This window comes from Capra hircus, chromosome 8 (genome assembly GCF_001704415.2).
Source record: "Capra hircus breed San Clemente chromosome 8, ASM170441v1, whole genome shotgun sequence".
In the NCBI taxonomy this organism is placed as follows: Eukaryota; Metazoa; Chordata; class Mammalia; order Artiodactyla; family Bovidae; genus Capra; species Capra hircus.
Genome location: NC_030815.1, coordinates 60,046,233 through 60,065,694, shown reverse-complemented (window position 1 = coordinate 60,065,694; position 19,462 = coordinate 60,046,233). Strand labels below are relative to the sequence as shown.

The following is a 19,462-nucleotide window of genomic DNA, read 5'->3' as shown; positions in this document are numbered from 1 at the left end:
ACCCAATCAAAAAATGGTATTTTTTTAATATAAAAAATATTTAATTATATCAGTTTCCTATCAACATACAAGTCACTGAAGGCTGTTTATACTGGCCATTTCCATTGGTTGGCAGGAGGCTCTTTCACCAAAGGATCCCATGGTTTTCACTGAACTGTTTTTCTTGTCAGGCTTAGATCCTTTTCAGCTTGAAGAACCAATCACCTCTTCCACTTGGCCACCCTGAAGTTGCTCTCCTAGTTTTTTAACATCTGGTTCCGCTTTAACCATACTCAGCTTCTCATTTGTAATCTGTTCTATATACTTCCTATATGCTGCATTTTTTAGGTATCTGTCCAAGAACATCAAGAATCTTTGTATACAATATTTTTAGCGTCTCATGTGGAGTCTTACATACAGCTAATCCCACAAGGTCAGTGGTCTTCAGCAAGCCCGCCATGAGAGCCATAACTGGTATTGGTATTAGTTCTATACAAACTGCTCCACCATTACCGTAAGTTAGGAATATGTCCAAATTTAACTTTAAACATTTGATAGATTTCAAATTTTCTCAACCTCTAAGCTAGGTCCTTATTGGCTAATATTAGCTATAAAGATATCTCAATTTTCTTTCTTAAAATAATAATCTGAATACTTTAAACAGGATAGAACTAGCTTGAGGTAAACTCCTCAAGGTGTGTTAGCTTGAGGTAAACATCCTATGAACTTCCTTCTGGATCAACTGATTGATTCTCTTCCTTTTTGCCCTCTTGATCTCTGGGCTGTGCCTCAAACATCAACTAGCCCCCTTTTTTCAGAAATTCTCCCTCTCTGGCTTCTCTGATACAGCATTCTCTGTGCTTCTGGATGCCCCTTTCCTGGTTTTCTTCATTCCTTCTTCAGCCATTAATTCAGTTCTTGGCTCTTATTTTTCTTACCATAATGATTATCTCAGGAAAACACCTATTCAATTGCTTCTGTCAAGAAAGCTTTTGTATGTCATAGGGGACTCACTGAGTGTGAACTTCAATCAATCTGAAGGGCCTTCACAGCAAGTTGTCATAAGAGGGTATTTGGATGAGTAAATTGTTCACACTGCTTTATTCTACACTGAATTATTTTTTCACTGGTGATGCAGAGGAAGGGAGAGAGGAAGAATGGGAGATTGAAGGCAGAGGGACTCTGCATTCCAGAAGTTTGAAGCATCTTTAGATCAGAAGTGGCTTTGTTGCAGTGCTTCCTTTCCCAGTGGTGATTTACCAGATAGAATATAGCCTTTAAAGATGAAATGATAAAGATATACTACCTCCTTTTAACTTCAGTTCAGTTCAGTCGCTCAGTCGTGTCCGACTCTTTGCGACCCCATGAATCGCAGCATGCCGGGCCTCCCTGTCCATCACCAACTCCCGGAGTTCACTCAGATTCAAGTCCATCGAGTCAGTGATGCCATCCATCCATCTCATCCTCTGTCGTCCCCTTCTCCTCCTGCCCTCAATCCCTCCCAGCATGAGAGTCTTTTCCAGTGAGTTAACTCTTTGCATGAGGTGGCCAAAGTACTGGAGTTTCAGCTTCAGCATCATTCCTTCCAAAGAAATTCCAGGGCTGATCTCCTTTAGGATGGACTGGTTGGAGCTCCTTGCAGTCCAAGGGACTCTCAAGAGTCTTCTCCAACACCACAGTTCAAAAGCATCAATTCTTCGGTGCTCAGCTTTCTTCACAGTCCAACTCTTACACCCATACATGACCACAGGAAAAACCATAGCCTTGACTAGACGGACCTTTGTTGGCAAAGTAATGTCTCTGCTTTTCAATATGCTATCTAGGTTGGCCATAACTTTCCTTCCAAGGAGTAAGCGTCTTTTCATTTCATGGCTGCAATCACCATCTGCAGTGATTTTGGAGCCCCCCAAAATAAAGTCTGACACTGTTTCCACTGTTTCTCCATCTATTTCCCATGAAGTGATGGGACCAGATGCCATGATCTTCATTTTCTGAATGTTGAGCTTTAAGCCAACTTTTTCACTCTCCGCAGGAACAAAATCAGAGCTCTTAAGGAACTCCTGCTAAGGAACATTTTAGCAGAGTTCCTGCTAAAATGATCTTTTTTCACTTATTTAAAAATAAGACAATTAATGATAAAATACTTCCATTCCATTTATAGTAATTTGTTCTTACCTGTTGTTAAAATTAGTGCAGTAAGTAAGGTTTCTACAGCCCAACTGGCAAGGTTCCCGGACATCTGCTAAACAGGTCAACATGGACACTTCCACTGGATTATATTCACAAAAGCGATCAAACTCTTGCCAACTCTGTGTATTGCCCCAGCTCATGCTATAAAGTTTAGTACACAGTTCTCTGAAACAAAAGCACAAAGACAGAAACATACAGATGAGTCTCATGAATATTTGATTTGCATAAAACTTAAAACTCTATGAACTGTGCTTTAGAACATAAATGAAAAAAATATATACAGAGATCAAAAGACTAAGACCTATCTTCTAGAATTTAGAGCCCCTAAAAGTAACCTTTTACATGAAAAAGTTAGCTTTATCATCGATCTCTTTTCTTTGCCATGGTTGCTAGAAAGCTTGGTGCTCAATTTAATGTTTAATCATAATATTTGTACATCCTTATTCTTGGCACAAGTATTCCCCTCTATATTTCTGATCTCTCTTTTACCTTTAAATAACCTGCCTGCAAATGCAGGAGACATAAGAGATGCAGGTTTGATCCCTGGGTCAGGAAGATCCCCTGGAGGAGGGCATGGCAACCCACTCCAGTATTCTTGCCTGGAGAATCCCGTGGACAGAGGAGCCTGGCAGGCTATCGATCATAGGGTTGCAAAAAGTTGGACATGACTGAAGCTACTTTGCAGCAGCAGCAAATCAGCAAATGTAGAGCACATGGTTCTGCTTCTACCAAAACATAGTCCACTATATTTATGTTCCAGTCACATGAGGCAAAAATGTAACTTGATCCTCAGATTCCTTTTAAGAAGCATTATAGGCTTAGGGTTCACTAGCTTCTCCCTGAAAAAGTATCCCAAGCAGCTTATAGTCCCTAAGATATACCAAGACAGCCTATATATAAAGGCTTTAAGAATTTCAAAGCTGCTATAAACTATTATATGTAGCAATATATACTATATATATATATTATTGTAGTATGTATGTATTCTTATTTTAGTACTCGATTATTACAAAGGAACTTCGGTGCATATACATATATAGCTGAAACAAAATCAGGATCATTTCCAAAGTGATTTCACATGTTATACTCGGTAATTTTTAACATTGACAAATGTAATATGAGTATAAAAAAATTAATACATAATATAAAATTTTAATACTACCAGAATATGCAAAGTCACAAGTAAAAATTCTCTACCTCTGTCACATTTTGACTCTCATAATTCCCTCTATAAGGAGGGTATCTTTGCTTTTATAAGTTTGCTCATTCACTTTACCAACATTTATTGAGTGCCTATTTCATGTGAGGCCCTGTTTAAGGCACTGGCTATGCAGCAGTGAATAAAAGAAACAAAGTCCCTACTCTCAGTGGAGCTTACACATCATGGGGATGAGAAAGTTGAGGTACCTTGAGGTACCAAGATCCAACAGGCACCTTGATCTGGAAAATCAGTCCTTTCTCTAGTCCTAACTTTCTGTATGACCTTGGACCTTGTTTAATATCTCAAGTTAGTTTTCTATATATAAATAAGAATTACACAAATTGACATCAGTCATAAGATGATACCAGTCTTGTCAGATTTCAAGAATATGAACAAGATGAAAGTGAAAGCATCCAGTAAACCATAAAACCTTACATCAAGATAAGAGATGTAGTGTTTCTTACCAAAATTCTTCTTGGATGACACAATCTCCAGTTGACTACAGGGCACAACTCTTTAGTAGACACTCAAAGAATTATTCAGGATCCTTCCCAAATATATACATTTATAATTCCTATCAGTAACCCAATTTCCAATTACAGGACCAACTTAACTTCTCTTTTAGCCCTTCTGTTAATTTTCTTTGAATGTTTTCCAAGTTTTTCATATCTTTGGTAAAGTTTAATGAGCTATTCTAGGCACAATTTTTTGGTAAAGTCTATCCAATTTAGGAAACACAGAGGAATTTCCTGTTGGTCCAGTGTTTAGGACTCCATGCTTCGACTGCAGGGGGCCTGGGTTTGATCTCTGCTCGGCGAACTAAGATCTCGTAAGCTGTGTGGTGCGGCCAAAACAAACAGCCCCCCTTTCCCCCCCACAAAGGACTGCTTCACTCTTTGTATGTCTTATTTATTTCAGGATATTATAGTAACATGTGGTACATTTTCACTCAAAATATCTCTAATAAAGCAAACTTCTGTTTCATCTGTGTTCTACCATTACTTTATCTCCATTTATTCTTGTCTCTAGATTGTGTTTCCTCGAGCCTACACAAATAGTATTGTTAGTTTTTTATCCCTAAGTGTATCACCTAAATAAATGCCAATACACTGCTGTCTAACTCTGGATACAAGTGTCAACTCAGGTTATTCACCAATATACACAAAAAGTTGATTAAGTTCAAAGTTTCATAGTTTAACAAAAAGAAAATCTCTTAGATGTCAGGTCAAAACATCTACATTGTAGGCTTACTTGAGAATAACCTCGAGGGTAGAATTCATATTGCATCATCTTTAAATATTTAATGGCTGCCAATGCTACTCCTCTCATTCTAAAACAGTGCTTTTAGCTCAATGTACAAAAACAATGTTCTATACATACATGATGCTCAATAAACACCTGCTGGATGAAAGAATGAGGGGATTTTATATCTTCTGAACTTGTAACACTACACAGTACAAGAATATAACACATATTTCCTTAAATTCATTAATTAAAGTGCTATTTTCTACTGGTTTTAATAAAGGAAAATGAGATACTGACCTACATGTTGAAGTGTTTGCTTTAGAACAACAATGCAGTTTAGCACCATCAAGGCCTGTAGAGGGAGGAGGATGCAGAGTGACTCCAGGGTGAACAGACTGTGAGCTTTCAAGAAAACACTGCCAAAGTGGATCCTGAGGCAAAGGCTGGGTCTTACAACCCTCGATGAGGCCATCGACAATCTCCATTTCTGTTTTCTTAGACATCAGAATTCTCTTGCAGGCACTTTGGCAAGCATGATCTTCAGCTCTGTCACAGCAATACAAACCTACAGTTTCAGAACAGAAGCGGATTAATTAGCTGGTTTTATAGCAGGCATTGCTCAGGCAGAAGAATCAAGTAGTATACTGGAATCCATTACTACTCTGAGTCATGTCAATATCTCCAGGATATTGAGCCTACCAAATTCTCTTTCCACTGCTTTGCAGTGTAGCAAACAAGTGAAAAGCTAACGGTGGACTAGGTATCTATTATCAGATTCTCCACTGTGCTCATTTATGGGCTCTCCAGCATCATTCCTAGATAAATGAAAGATCCTCTTACACCGAAGAGGTCCTTACATGCAAGGTGTTTTATGTTCCTGGAAAGGATACAGTAGATCAAATTGGAATTATTTCATGCTAGAAACAACTACCCAAAAGGATCATGTTCTTGACATAATGAGAAAGATGACTAATTTTAATAGTAATAATCACAAATACTGTATTTCATCACATTTTGGGATAAAAAGATTTATAAATCTGTACAAATTAATCTAAGTAGCAAATGGGACCCCACTCCAGTACTCTTGCCTGGAAAATCCCATGGGTGGAGGAGCCTGGTAGGCTACAGCCCACGGGGTCGCGAAGATTCGGACACGACTGAGCGACTTCACTTTCACTTTTCATTTTCGTGTACTGGAGAAGGAAATGGCAACCCACTCCAGTGTTCTTGCCTGGAGAGTCCCAGTGACGGTGGAGCCTGGTGGGCTGCCATCTATGGGGTCGCACAGAGTTGGACACAACTGAAGCGACTTAGCAGCAGCAGCAGTAATTTAAATAATACAATAACAAACTCTGACAAGGTATCAGTTTGTTATACTTTTCTATAAAAAACTAGAAAGCAAGTGAACACTTTCAACCAGACTAGAGAATTCAAAGGGCTTCTTTGAAGTAGTTTTCTTAGGAGTTTGACTTCTTAAGCCTATTCAGGCATATCTGTTTGTGGCTTTCTTTTCCAGTTTTCCTATATATTAGCACAGACATATGAGATAGTTGTTCTTTTACCCTTAAAACATTTTCTGCCTTTTTTTTTTTTTTGACCTGCTATCTATCAACTTTGCTTCAGCAGCACCTCTTCATAGCCTAAATGTCAGTGAAGGCAGATCTCTCTTTAAAATAAATGAATTAATTTTCCTCATACAATCACAGAATGTCATAAGCCTTAGCTAGAATCTGGCCAAACAAGGCATAGAACTGCTTTTGAGTTTACAAAAACAAGTCTTTGAATATCCCAGTGTAAGTCAAAACACTGGCATCTGGCTTATAAGCCTTTTGCCAGTTTTGCTTAATTAGTCAGTTGCTTTAAGTCTGATCACCTCTAAATGAAGAAAATGATTTATAGGCTTTACAAAGCTGAGATTCTAAAGATCCCATAAGGTGCAAGTTCATCAGGAGGTCCTGACTTTTAAAAAGTATGAGAATCTCATTTATATTGACATATTTATTATAAAAGTAACAAATGTTCATTGGTAAAATTCAAATATTACACATCCAAACAATGCGGAACAAATAGGTATTAACTAAAAATGAATCTTACTGTATACATTTAGTTCTGCAACTTCCTTTCCTTGCTTAATACATCTTGGACTTCTATAATAAATATACATTTTTTTGGTATTGTAGTAGATTTACAGAATTGTGTTAGGTCCAGGTGTACAGCAGAGTGATTTGGTTATACATATATTTAAAAATTCTCTTCCATGTTAGTAAAAGATAAACAATATAGCTCCCTGTGCTATATAGTAAATCTTTGTTGCTTATCTATTTCATATATGGTAGTGTATATCTGTTAATCTCATACTCCTAATTTATCCTTCCCCACGCAACCTTTTCCTTTGATAACCACAATTTTGTTATCGGTCTGTGAGTCTGTTTTGTAAAATGTTGATTTGTATTATTTCTTATTAGATTCCAGATAAAAGTGATATACTATTTCTCTTTGACTTAGTATGAAAATCTCTAGCTCCATGCATGTTGCTGAAAATGGCATTATTTCATTATTTCATTCTCTTTTATGGCTAATATTACATTCTATGTTATCACATTTTCTTTATCCATTCATCTGTTGATGAACACCTGGGTTTTTTCCATGTCTTGGTTATTCTAAACAATGCTGCTTTGAACACTGGCATGCATGTTTCTTTTCTTTTCTTGTTTTATGTCAACATTAAAACTAACAACTAGATCAATACAGCTAATAATTTAAAACCTTAATATATGAGAGAAAAGTATCAGCACTATAGCCCTGGAAAAAATCTTTATGTTCACCAACAGACATCCATTATATCTGTTTTGTGTATCATGTTCCTTCTAATCTATAAAAATCTCATACAGAACAATGAGTTCTGGGTTGCAAAAGAGGATTTATTTTTGCACCTGTCTATATAAGTCTTTGTCTACAAATGAAACACAAGTGGTAGTATGTTTCTTTTCAAATTAGAGCTTTCATCTTTTCCACATATATATCCAGGAGTGGAATTGCTGTTCATATTTTTAGTTTTTTAAGGAACCTCCATACTATTCTGCATATTGGCTGTACCAATTTAAATTCCCAGCAACAGTGTAGGCGGGTTCCCTTTTTTTCACACCCTCTTCAGCATGTATTATATTATTTGCAGACTTTTTGATGATGGCCATTCTGATTGGTGTGAAGTGATACCTCACTGTAGGTTTTTTTTTTCTCTCGTTGTAGTTCTGATTTGTTTCTCTCTAATAATTAGCAATGCTGAGCATCTTTTCATGTGCCTGTTGGCCATCTGTATGTTTTCTTTAGAAAAATGTCTATTATGCCTTCTGTATATTTTTTGATTAGTTTATATTTTTTGATATTGAGTTGTATGAGCTGTCTATATATTTTAGAAATTAAACCCTTGTTGGTCACATTCTTTTGCAAATATTTTTCTCCCAGTCTGTAACTTGTCTTTTTATTTTGTTTATGGTTTTCTTGCAAAAGCTTATAAGTTTCATTAGGTCCCATTTGTTTATTTTGTTTTTATTTCTTTTGCCTTGGGAAACTTATCTAAGAAAATATTGCTATGATTTATGTCAAAGAATATTTTGCCTATATTCTCTTTTAGTTTTATGTCATCATGTCTTATAATTAAGTCTTTAAGCCATTTTGAGTTTATTTTTGTGTATGGTGGGAGGCAGTATTCTAACTTCATGGATTTACATAACATACATCTCCTTTTTTGCAGGTTGTATAATGTTGTTATTACAGAGATATGTAGTTTATTTAATCAATTTTAATCAACACCCTATCAGTGGACGTTTAGGTTATTTCTAGTTTTTCTCTATTAATAGCAATGTTGTAGTAAACATCCTTTATATGAATAGATGTGTTTTTACAAATTTGTAAGTTTTCTTAAAGGACAAATTCTGAGAAATAGAATTACTAGATTAGACCAAATTCCCCCTCCCACCCCAAAAACACCCATACCAATGAATTCTCCCTTCAGGATAGAGAGGGCCTGTTTCTTCATACCCTCAACAGCTCTGTCTTTCTTGGCATCTTTTAGCTAAGACAAAAATGACCAATCTGCCAAATCTAAAGACCAAAGGAGGTCTAGTGTTTCCCAAATGACCCAGACTATAGATATCTTCATGAATTTATTTCCTTTTTACAAATTATTTTACCAAAGATTGAAATGGGAGGAATACATATGGCTTTTACTTACTATCTGTTGGGTTCCTCATTGGATAAGACTGGGTGTAATTGTTCACACAGTGTATTAATCGTGGACTAATAGAGGCACAATAATTTTCCACTGCTTTGATCTGAGAAGGACCAGGAGAAGAATCTGTTCGGAAAATGGCTTGACAGTATTCTCGGCAGTTTGTGTGATGGCCTGCATAACTGCAACAAACTGATCCCACTAGAGGAAAAAAAAGATGGCAGTGAAATGAAATCAGCCATTCATTAACATTCAATCATCATAATAATGCTGAAACAATTTGTGCCTTTTTGAATTTGAGAAATAAAACCACACCATAGAAGACATGTACTTAAAGTCAGAACTACTGTAAGCATAGCCATGGGGATACTCAGGTGGTCACTGGTCTGAGAAAGTCATTTTTTGTCAATTTATAGCCTACAATGCAGTGGTCCTCAGCAGGAGCAGTACCAGCCCACGGGAGAACTTGAATGCATGTGGAAGTATTTCTGGTTTTCATAATAACTTGAGGATATCTGCTGGCATTTAATACATGGGGGTCTGGGCTGTTAAATGCTCTGCAATGTACAGGACAGTCTCATACAATCAAACTGTCTCCCAATAGCTAATAGCACCCAGGGTGAGAACCACCGGACAGTTTCTTTCCATGTCAGATTAGTAGAAATTCATAAGAAAAGCAAAAAAAAAAAAAGAACATACCAAACAACAAAACTCCAAATAGCTCCTTTATAAAATAGGACTGGTAAAAACTAAGAGATATCAGGACCATTTCATAAATTTGCAAATTATTTATGTCTATCTTGAAATAAAATCCCCAAAGTTCTATGCTGTTAAAACATCTCCAAGACTAGGACTAAATTGGAAGTTCTCAAGTTATAACTGATATGACCTGCTTCAATACTGAAAAGCAAAACCCACATTTGAAATAATTGATTATCGATTTACATATTTTTAAAAATCAAAGTAGACTGTTTATCTGGGAAGAGCACGATAAGTGGCTAGGGGTGAAGATGTGGGATTTATAATGAAGAGGAGCAAGAGGCCCTCACAGGAAAGGCTAAGGGGTCTGTGGGAGGCCAAAGGGAGCCAAAACGGTAGAGGGATGGCCATAAAAGGTTAAGAAAAAGGCAGGTGGGAAATCTCTGATAATTATTAGGGATGGTTATGGAGGAACCAGACTCAGGTTTTGGTGACTTCTATAGAACAGGGAATTCAGGTGGCTTCCAGAAATAATAATGATAAAATTATATACAAATGAACTAAACTAGTACCAAACTAACAGCAAGACAAGCCTGTTTTCATTCACAGCTACATTTATCACTGTCAACCTCAATGAGGCTAAAACTGAGGGTAGAGGTGATGGATGCTGAGGACAGAGAGACAAGAGAGAATGAGGCTGGCTTCCCTGCAGTGTGGGAGGACAGAAAATTATGTGTCAAAGACTATCTGGGAAATCTTGAACTAAATCCCAATAAAAAAAGGTAGCAAATAAAGTACAGACAGATAATGTTTCTGATATTTTAATACACCCACTACCAAGCTCATCTAAACAACTCTTTGTTCCTCGAATGCGTTTCCCCATCTCCAACTGGTCTCATTGTTTCCTTCACCTCATTCCTTCCTCCAGTCTCTACTGTTCATATCATGTCTGTCCTTCTAGGCCCAGCTCAGGTACCAACTCCACAAAGTTACTTTTAAGCACCCTTCAGGAGGTGACCTCTCCTTCCTCTGAACTCCCACAGCATGTTCTCAGTAACTTAAACCCATACCTACCACGTTCCAGGGTTCTTTGTGTACAGATTATGCCCTCCAAGATGTGTATCTGCCCTGCACAAAGCAGGGCAAGCAGTCAGTGAATATCTGGAAGGAACTGAGAGGTAGCCCTTAGCAACTGCTGCGTTATTTTACATAATATTATGTGTGCTCAACTTCTGAAAGTTATCCAAGTGGGGCATGATCTTCCTCTAAAACACCCAGCACTATAATCTGCTTTGTAAATCTCCAACTAAGACGTGGGAATTGTTAGAATTCATGAATGGCTTGAACGCTCTAGAGGAAGCAGCCTATCAGAATCCTGCTGTGCACATTCCTTCAGATGGTTTAGCAACAGTCTGTTATAACAGCAAAGTGTTGGCAATATTTATAATAGCTAAATCATGTTCTGTAAGCTGTGTTGTGCTCTTTGGATTGCTGGTATAACCACTGATAATATACTTACTTTCATTTCTGCTAATGCAACTGAAAAGAGCATTCTGTAAATTAAAGAAAAACAAATAAAAAATTAACAACCACACAGAATTTCTAATTTTATTCCACTTTATAGTTATACAGAAATCAGGATATCAAACTGCTTAATCTTTCTCTAAATCCAAGATTGACAACAAAGAGACTATGATATAGCATCCTGGTGAAAAGAGAAACCATCTTCAAACACATTTTGTGGATCAAGATTATCACCCAAGCCATAAGTTGACCACATTACAGCAAACCAAGTTTATGTAAAACTGTACCAACGAACATATGAGGGGGAAACTACCATGTAGTAATCTCAATTACTTCTTGCAGAATATAAAAAAGCTTTTAGAAAATAATAAAGGATATTTAGGGAAATACATTAATATATTTCATATAACCACAGTATTTTAAGAGTTGAAAGGACCTTACAGATCACTTCTAATTATACTCAAACATGGCCATACACTAGACTCACCTGGGCTTCCTAGACTTTACCCTAGACTACAGAATTGAAATCAGGAACGAAGCACAGAAATCTAAGTTTTAAACAAGCCCTCGAAGATGATTCCTGTATAGCCATACTAAGGACCAGAGTTGGGGGATCTCTCTACTACTTTACAGATAAATAAAACATTTCCTCAGCAAGGAAGAGACAGCCCCAAGTCACAGAGCAAGTCAAAACTAGAACCTGAGATGACAATTAACGTTTCTAGATCTCTTAGATCACTGTTTAGAAAACATCATCCTGGCTTAAAGTAAGGAAAATAAGAAACAAGACAAAAAAATTTCTTGTACAAAGTGAGTCGAATGATCAGGGCTTGTTGGCTAAGATTAATATCACACATTTGGAAGAGGATGAATTCTTAAAAGAATATGTTGTTGTTCAGTCCCTAAGTTGTGTCTTGACTCTTTGTGATCCCATGTACTGTAGCACGCCAGGATTCCCTGTCCTTCTCTATCTCCTGAAGTTTGCTCAGATTCACGTGAACTGAGTTGGTGATGCCATTCAACCATCTCATCCTCTGTTGCCCCTTCTCCTGCCTTCAATCCTTCCTAGAATCAGGGTCTTTTCCAATGATTTGGCTCTTTGCATCAGGTGGCCCAAGTATTGGAGCTTCTGTATCAGTCCTTCCAATGAATATTCAGGGTTGATCTTCTTTAGGATTGACTAGTTTGATCTCTTTGCTGTCCAAGAGTCTTTTCCAGCACCACAGTTTGAAAGCATATGGGTATAAATAGAAGGTAGATAGAAATCAAGGGCACCCTTATTAATGAATACAGATGATTTTGGCTTTTAATTGTAACTAACTTCCAAGCTGGCTATATGATCTGGACTTATTAAAGGATTAGCTTTACTGACATTTAAAACTTAGCTTCAAGGATCCATCTATGCAGTTGTATGAAGCTGTGATGCATTTTCTCTACTAAATAATATTCTACTATAGGAATAAACCACACTTTGACTTATCCAAAGCAAAACAAAATACTAGGACCCATAGATAAGGGTCAATAAATTCACTCAGTATGACTTCTTTCTGCTAGAGGCCTCATCAATAGTGAAAAGTAAGTATTCTTGGTATTCTTTAGTAGTGGTCTTTTTTATATTTCTCTTCATCCATGTTTCTGTGTTTTAGTTTAACTTTTCAGCTACCTATTATAGGTAGCCCTCTATTTTGGTTCAATGGTTTTAGGAACACCTTCAATAAAATGACCTAAATCAATATTAAAAAGTCATCTGTTACAAACTTTCCAGCCCCTCTTGATTGGATCAATAAAATTCTCATTGTCTTTCTCCTTCTAATATGCCAGTTGTTCCTCTAGGTTTTAGCTTTTTTGGTCTTGTTCCTAAGGAAGTATGGTTATTATCTTGGTGGCCACCCTGATTGCACGCAGGTTGCACGGCCTGATTTCCACTTTTGTTCTTCTTCCAGTTATTCTTAAATTCTCTAGAGCTGTAGTTCTGCAGTGGAGGTGACTGTGTTTCCCAGGGAACATCTGACAATGTCTAGAGACATTTTTGGTTGTCATAACTCATGGAGTTGGGGTGCACTACTGAACTGACATCTAGCAGGTAGAGGAGTCTAGAGGTGCTGGGAAACATCTGACAATGTGCAGGACAGCCCCCCTACAACAAAGGACTATCCAGCCCCAGATGTCAACTGTGTGAAGGTTGAGAAATCCTGCTCTAGAAACTTACAAACTTGTTCAAGCTTGATTTTTAAAAACCTCGATCTTAAAAGAAATACCACTCTGGGTCACTCTTGTGGATCATTTAGCTTCAGCAAGAGACACTAATCATCTAATCCAATTCCTTATTTGACAGAAGCCAACGACTGAAGTCTAGAAAGGAGAAATACTTATGAACCCTAGCTTTCACCCACAAACAGGTCAGCAAACTATGGCACATGGGCCAAATCTTGATCACTGCCTGTTTTTGTAAATAATTTTATTAGAACACAGCCACACTCACCATTTACATATTATATATGGCTACCTCACACAATAATGTCAGAGTTGAATGGACAGTAAGCCTACAATGGTCTATAAGCCTAAAATATTTGCTATCTGACTCTTTACAAAAAGTTTGCTAACCCCTGACATAGAAGGACTCAGATGTCTCTTGATGTCACATCCAGAGCTCAGAGATATTCCCTAAGCATTTCTCATTTCTCTTAATGTTCACTGAAAGACCCTTCATGCATACAGTTACTCTAACTTACTGAACTAAAGAAATATGAACTTTCATATTTCTGCAAGGCAGCACCTCTAGTGTTAATAACATATTTACATCTTTCTTTATCAATTTTAAGGTTTCAAAGAATGTTCCTTGCAGAGAATAGACTGGTGGCTGCCAAGAGGGAGAGTGTGGGAGAGGGCTGGATTGGGAGTTTGAGATTAGCAGATGCAAACTGGTATATACAGAACTGATAAACAAGGTCCTACTGTATAGCACAGTAAACTATATTCAATATTCAGTGATGAGCCATAATGGGAAAAAGAATGTATATATATGTATAACTGAGTCACTTTTGCTGTATAGCAGTAACACTGTAATTCAACTATACTTCCATAAAAATATAAAATTAAAAACTTAGAAAATAAAAGAATGGTCCTTCATTCAAGTATACTGGTATTTGATAACTTCATCAAATCTCTGTTGCTTACTTTATATACATCATGATTTTATCATATCCTTCTCTTTCATAAGATTCTTAACCGCATGTAACTACACCTAAAGTATAAACTATAGGTAACTTTTTCTTTGGCGGGGGGCACACAGCATGTGGGATCTTAGTTCCTTGGTCCGGGATCATATCTGTGTTTCCTGCATTGTAAGCATAGAGTCTTAACCACTGGACTGCCAGAGGAGTTCCAGTAACTCTACATTTTTACTGCTTATTGTTGTTCAGTTGCTAAGTCGTGTCTGACTCTTTGCAACCCCATGGACTGTAGCCTGCCAGGCTTCTTTGTCCATGGGATTTCCCAGGCAAGAATACTGAAGTGGGTTACTTTTCCTTCTCCAGGGGATCTACCTGACCCAGGGATTGAATCCCGGTCTCCAGCAGTAGCAGGTGGATTCTTTACCGCTGAGCTACCAGGGAAGCCCTTCACTGCTTAAACTACTGCTGGTTAGTTTGACAGGGCTTAGGACACACATGAGTTGCAGCACTGGCTTACAGTTTCTTAATTTCTTTAAACGGTCAATCTTGGAGGTCTTGGCTAAAGTCAAGTCTTAAGTCTGGTGATCGGATCAAATATCTGATCGCCATCTAGTGGCAAAAGCAGGCAGTAACTGAGGGTTTATACTTGGGTTTATATGGAGTCTCTGTTGACCTCCTGCCAAAAACACTATACCCATATAAACACCTCCCCCACCCCACTCATTTTACGCTAGATCAAAATTAAAGGGTAACTGAGGTGAGAACCTACCACAACCTCAGAGACCCAAAGAACAAGCCAGCATGTGGGAGTTGACAGTGTCCCGAAAGATCTTCAAGTCCCAAAGCCTTCATGGTATAGCTGGAGAGACAGATATATACAGTAAGCAAAGGGCAGAGCTGGGGCTAGCTCCGCTTGTGCTCTCCTATGACACTATCCTGTGAGAAGACTTTGGATTATTATTTTGAAAGTAGCCAATGCAAAGCTGAATTTATGTCCATAGAGTGATCTATTTTAACAGTCTCTGTTTTTAAAATCAACATCTTAAATTGTGAAAAAAATAATCTTCTTGGTTATTATATCCTTTAAAAATTTTTGAACATGAAGTCTTTCTTCAGGCAGCTGCTTTCATTAACTAGTTCCCTGCCCTACCTTCAGTGGTTTTTGAGAACTGCAATAAGCCCTTCCACCTAGTACTGGGAGCAGGTAACCTGTAGGCAAACCTAGCAGAAAAACTAAGATACATAGTGAAATCAACAAGAACCCTATGTAATCTTTCATGTCACATCAACCTTCCTTTTGGGGTCCAAGTGGGAGGCACATTCTGCAGCTTCAGCTTCTTGTTCATAAGTTAGCTCTGTAGATTTATTTTTGACCTGGTCACCTGCTTTTCCACTTCAGTGACCCCTTCTAACATTTCTCTATTTGTCCACTTGTCTCAATCCTGTCTCTGTCCCACTGCCCTTCTACTATAACTGGTCCCCCCAGCTCCCTTCCCCATTCTCACCAATGATGATGATAAAAAAGAAAAAACAACAAGGATCGTATGAATCTTATTAAAAACAAACAAAATCAAGTTTGAATCTTGGATATTTTAGTCACTTCCGGAGAAAGACCCTAAAGAACACATTCTATGAAATGTTAATGTTTCCTATTCCCAAAGCTACTAGTTAAAAGTAAAAGGGGCTGTTTTGTTCCTAAGGCCTCAATAAATAATATCAGTTTGCTTTGCACAGATGGACTGAGATTTCTCCCAGTTTGAAGTTTTGCATGAAAAATCTAGCTTATTAAATGTTAAATCAGAGATTAAATAATTGACCTTTTTTTGGGGTCGCACCACACAGCCTGTGGGATCTTAGTTCCCTGACCAGGGATTGAACCTGGACCACAGCAGTGAAAGCACTGAGTCCTGACCACCAGATAGCAGGGAATTCCCCAACAATGGAACTTTAAAAACATGTTTTTTTAAACCTCTACAAGATGTTTTCTCCTTATTGTGGACACCATGGCTTTTTAGTGAAAAAAAATCTAAGTGACTAGAACATGTAAAGGAGTTTAATATGACATTGTTGCTGTTTAGTCACTAAGTCATGGCTGACGCTTTTGTGACCTTATGGACTGTAACCCATCACGCTCCTCTGTCCATGGGATTTCCCAGGCAAGAATACTGGAGTGGGTTGCCATTTCCCCCGACAGGGGATCTTGCTGACCCAGGGATTGGACCTGTCTCTCCTGCATTGGATTCTTTACTGCTGAGACACCAGGAAAGCCCCTTAATGCAACATGGACATCACTAAACAAGTGATTCTTCAATTTCTTCAGCATTTCAAATAATGTCATTTCAATAGTGGGGAAAAAATGAGACCCTAAACTAAGATTAACGGGTCTAGACTGCTCAGAGAAGTTTGTTCATGATTACCACTGAGTAAGCAAATTCACTGGCAAGTACTATAACACCTGCAGAGTAACACAAGGTCTAGAAGAGAGCTTACACAGAGTATGTGTCTGTGGCAGACCGACTGCAGCAACGCTTTCAATTTGTCACACTTCTCTGTGTCTTTTTCTCTCACATTAACTCTGGACTTAATCATGTGATTTGCTTTAGTTAAGGGGACAGCAGTAAGTGTGAGGAAAGTAGCTGCTAAGTAGCTGAAAGTAGCAGCTGTCCGACTCTGTGCGACCCCATAGACGGCAACCCACCAGGCTCTCCCATCCCTGGGATTCTCCAGGCAAGAACACTGGAGTGGGTTGCCATTTCCTTCTCCAATGCATGAAAGTGAAAAGTGAAAGTGAAGTCACTCAGTCGTGCCGGACTCTTAGCGACCCCATGGACTGCAGCCTACCAGGCTCCTCCATCCATGGGATTTTCCAGGCAAGAGTGCTGGAGTGGGGTGCCATTGCCTTCTCCGAGAGGAAAGTAGAGGCCTGCACATATATCAATACTTGCAGGTTTCACTTCCTCTCTTGGGCTTGGGCCACCACCATGGGAACTTGTCTGAGCCAGGCTGTGAGAGGGCTGGGAGAGACTCGTGGAAGGGAGCTGAGCTGACTTAGCCAAGAGCATCCTAAACCAGCCAGGCCCTGGCTGATTTGCCAGGTGATGGCAGAAGCATAAGTGGGCCCAGCTTGCTCAAATCAGAACTGCCTAATGCATGAGAAATAATAAATTGTTATGGTTCTAGGCTATGGGGTTTAGGGATGGCTTGCTACACAACATTACTGTGATTACAGATACAGTATTCAGTGCTTTCTCTGCTCATTCAAAGAATGACTAATTCACAGACATTTACACAGGGTTTTCACATAAAACTGCTATTTACTCTGAAACAAAGAACCTTGTGTACTGTCCAGAGTGGGAAAATTTTCTATTAAAAATTCTATCTGCAAAAATACTAACTGTAGAACCTATTTACAGGCAACAAATTTCTGTTCATCCTTTAAGCCTTACCTGCTCTGTGAAGACTTCCTCATTACCCTGGGCAAGGTTTTTTTCCTCCAGGCTTCAAGGTGTCTTATACAGACTTTTAGCAATGTACTTGGATTTGTATTATAATGGACTATTTGAATTTCCCTCCTCCCATGGACTAGGCTATGGACTTCTTACTGTTCTCAGAGTACAATGATCCTTCCATCTTTGCACTCTGAGAACAGTGCCTGGTGCATATTAAATGTATCAACTCAATGAACATTGAAGGAATGAATGAATGACAGATGCAAAGAAAAGTGAGACATGGACTCTGCCCATAGGAACTCAAGCAATTAGCATTAAAAAGTGACACCCAAACAAAGAGCTACACTATAAGGTGACAAAATGCTACAATAAAGTATGCAAAGTGTTTATGCTGCTGCTGCTAAGTTGCTTCAGTCGTGTCCGACCCTGCGCGACCCCACAGATGGCAGCTCACCAGGCTCCTCCGTCCCTGGGATTCTCCAGGCAAGAACACTGGAGTGGGTTGCCACTTCCTTCTCCAATGCATGAAAGTGAAAAGTGAAAGTGAAGTCGCTCAGTTGTGTCTGACTCCTAGCGACCCCATGGACTGCAGCCTATGAGGCGCCTCCATCCATGGGATTTGCCAGGCAAGAGTACTGGAGTGGGTTGCCATTGCCTTCTCCGAAAGTGTTTATAAATAGCAACTAATATTTTTGAGTGTGGAGGGAAGAGGGCTGAGTAGATAAGATTTTAAAGAGGTACCATCTAAGCCAGAATTTGGATAGGGGTTTTGGTATTCTGCGGTGGGGTGGGATTTCACAGGTGTGCGGGTAAAAGGGAGTTCTGATTTGTAATCTTTGCTGATATGTGTGGCATAAATACCCCCAACATGGCTGCTTTTCAAATTAAAAACTGGCTTGCCAAATTCCTGAATATATAACAACTGACCAGTTCTCCTTAGCAGGTAGGAGTTGGCTCTAGCCTACTAATGGATGGGAATGATAAGATGGATTCAGGGAGCAGGAATTCCAGGACAATGGGTGGTACAACCACAACTAACTAACAAAACACACAGCCAATCTGGGAAGTATAAGCAGTAACCTGCAGAACTGTCAAGGAGGGAAGAGTTAGGACCAAGAAAAGCTTAAGTACACCAGGTTGAGGAACATGAACTGTATCTTATGGGTGAGCCACTGAAGAATTTCAAGGAAGGGAGTGATATGACCATATCTGGTATTTAAAGAGGTCACCCTAGAAGAAATGGAGATAGTAAAATAAAAAAAAAAGAGGAGAAAGTAGAGACAGGGAAGCTACCTGGGCAGCTATCGTAGTAGTTCCCCAAAGTGGTATAAAGGCCTAAAACAGGCTATAACTGAGGGTCTGGAAAGGAGGCCCATTTAAGACATATTCCACAGGCAAATCTTTAGGGTTTTATGGCTAGTTGTTGTTTTTGTGGGAAATGGTGAGAAAGAAGAAATAGTAGACAATACCTCTTAGGTTTTTAGTTTGTGTATCTGGGAGGACTGTAGTTGAACAAACAAGTGAGGAATATAAGAAAGATGGTAAGTTTTTGTCTGGGGATGAGTGTATGTGTGGTGTTGTGTAGCAGTAGGGTAGAGGGAAGAAGAGGTAGGGAAGATAAATAAGTTTGGCTGATTTATTGGGGCAGTCAAGGTAGATGAGATTCAGTTCAGTTCAGTTGCTCAGTTGTGTCCAACTCTTTGCAACCCCATGGACTGCAGCATGCCAGGCCTCCCTGTCCCATCACCGGAGTTTACTCAAACTCATGTCC

The 19,462-nt window shown here is 38.7% G+C and overlaps 1 protein-coding gene and 1 pseudogene across 3 annotated transcripts in view; both read right to left on the bottom strand.

The window, feature by feature from the left end:
- Positions 1 to 19,462, bottom strand: part of RECK (reversion inducing cysteine rich protein with kazal motifs) — an 83,640-nt gene that overhangs the window by 32,531 nt on the left and 31,647 nt on the right. For 2 of the 3 annotated variants that reach the window (XM_018052160.1, XM_018052162.1), the window contains 4 exons: positions 11,065 to 11,098; positions 8,850 to 9,047; positions 4,913 to 5,180; positions 2,155 to 2,334 (listed from right to left, as the gene is read on the bottom strand). In XM_018052160.1, coding sequence (XP_017907649.1) covers positions 2,155 to 2,334; positions 4,913 to 5,180; positions 8,850 to 9,047; positions 11,065 to 11,098 — 680 coding nt within the window. Of the gene's footprint in view, positions 1 to 2,154; positions 2,335 to 4,912; positions 5,181 to 8,849; positions 9,048 to 11,064; positions 11,148 to 19,462 lie in introns of all 3 variants that reach the window. The other variant, XM_018052161.1, reaches the window with a different exon arrangement.
- Positions 87 to 439, bottom strand: LOC102184248 (annotated as a pseudogene).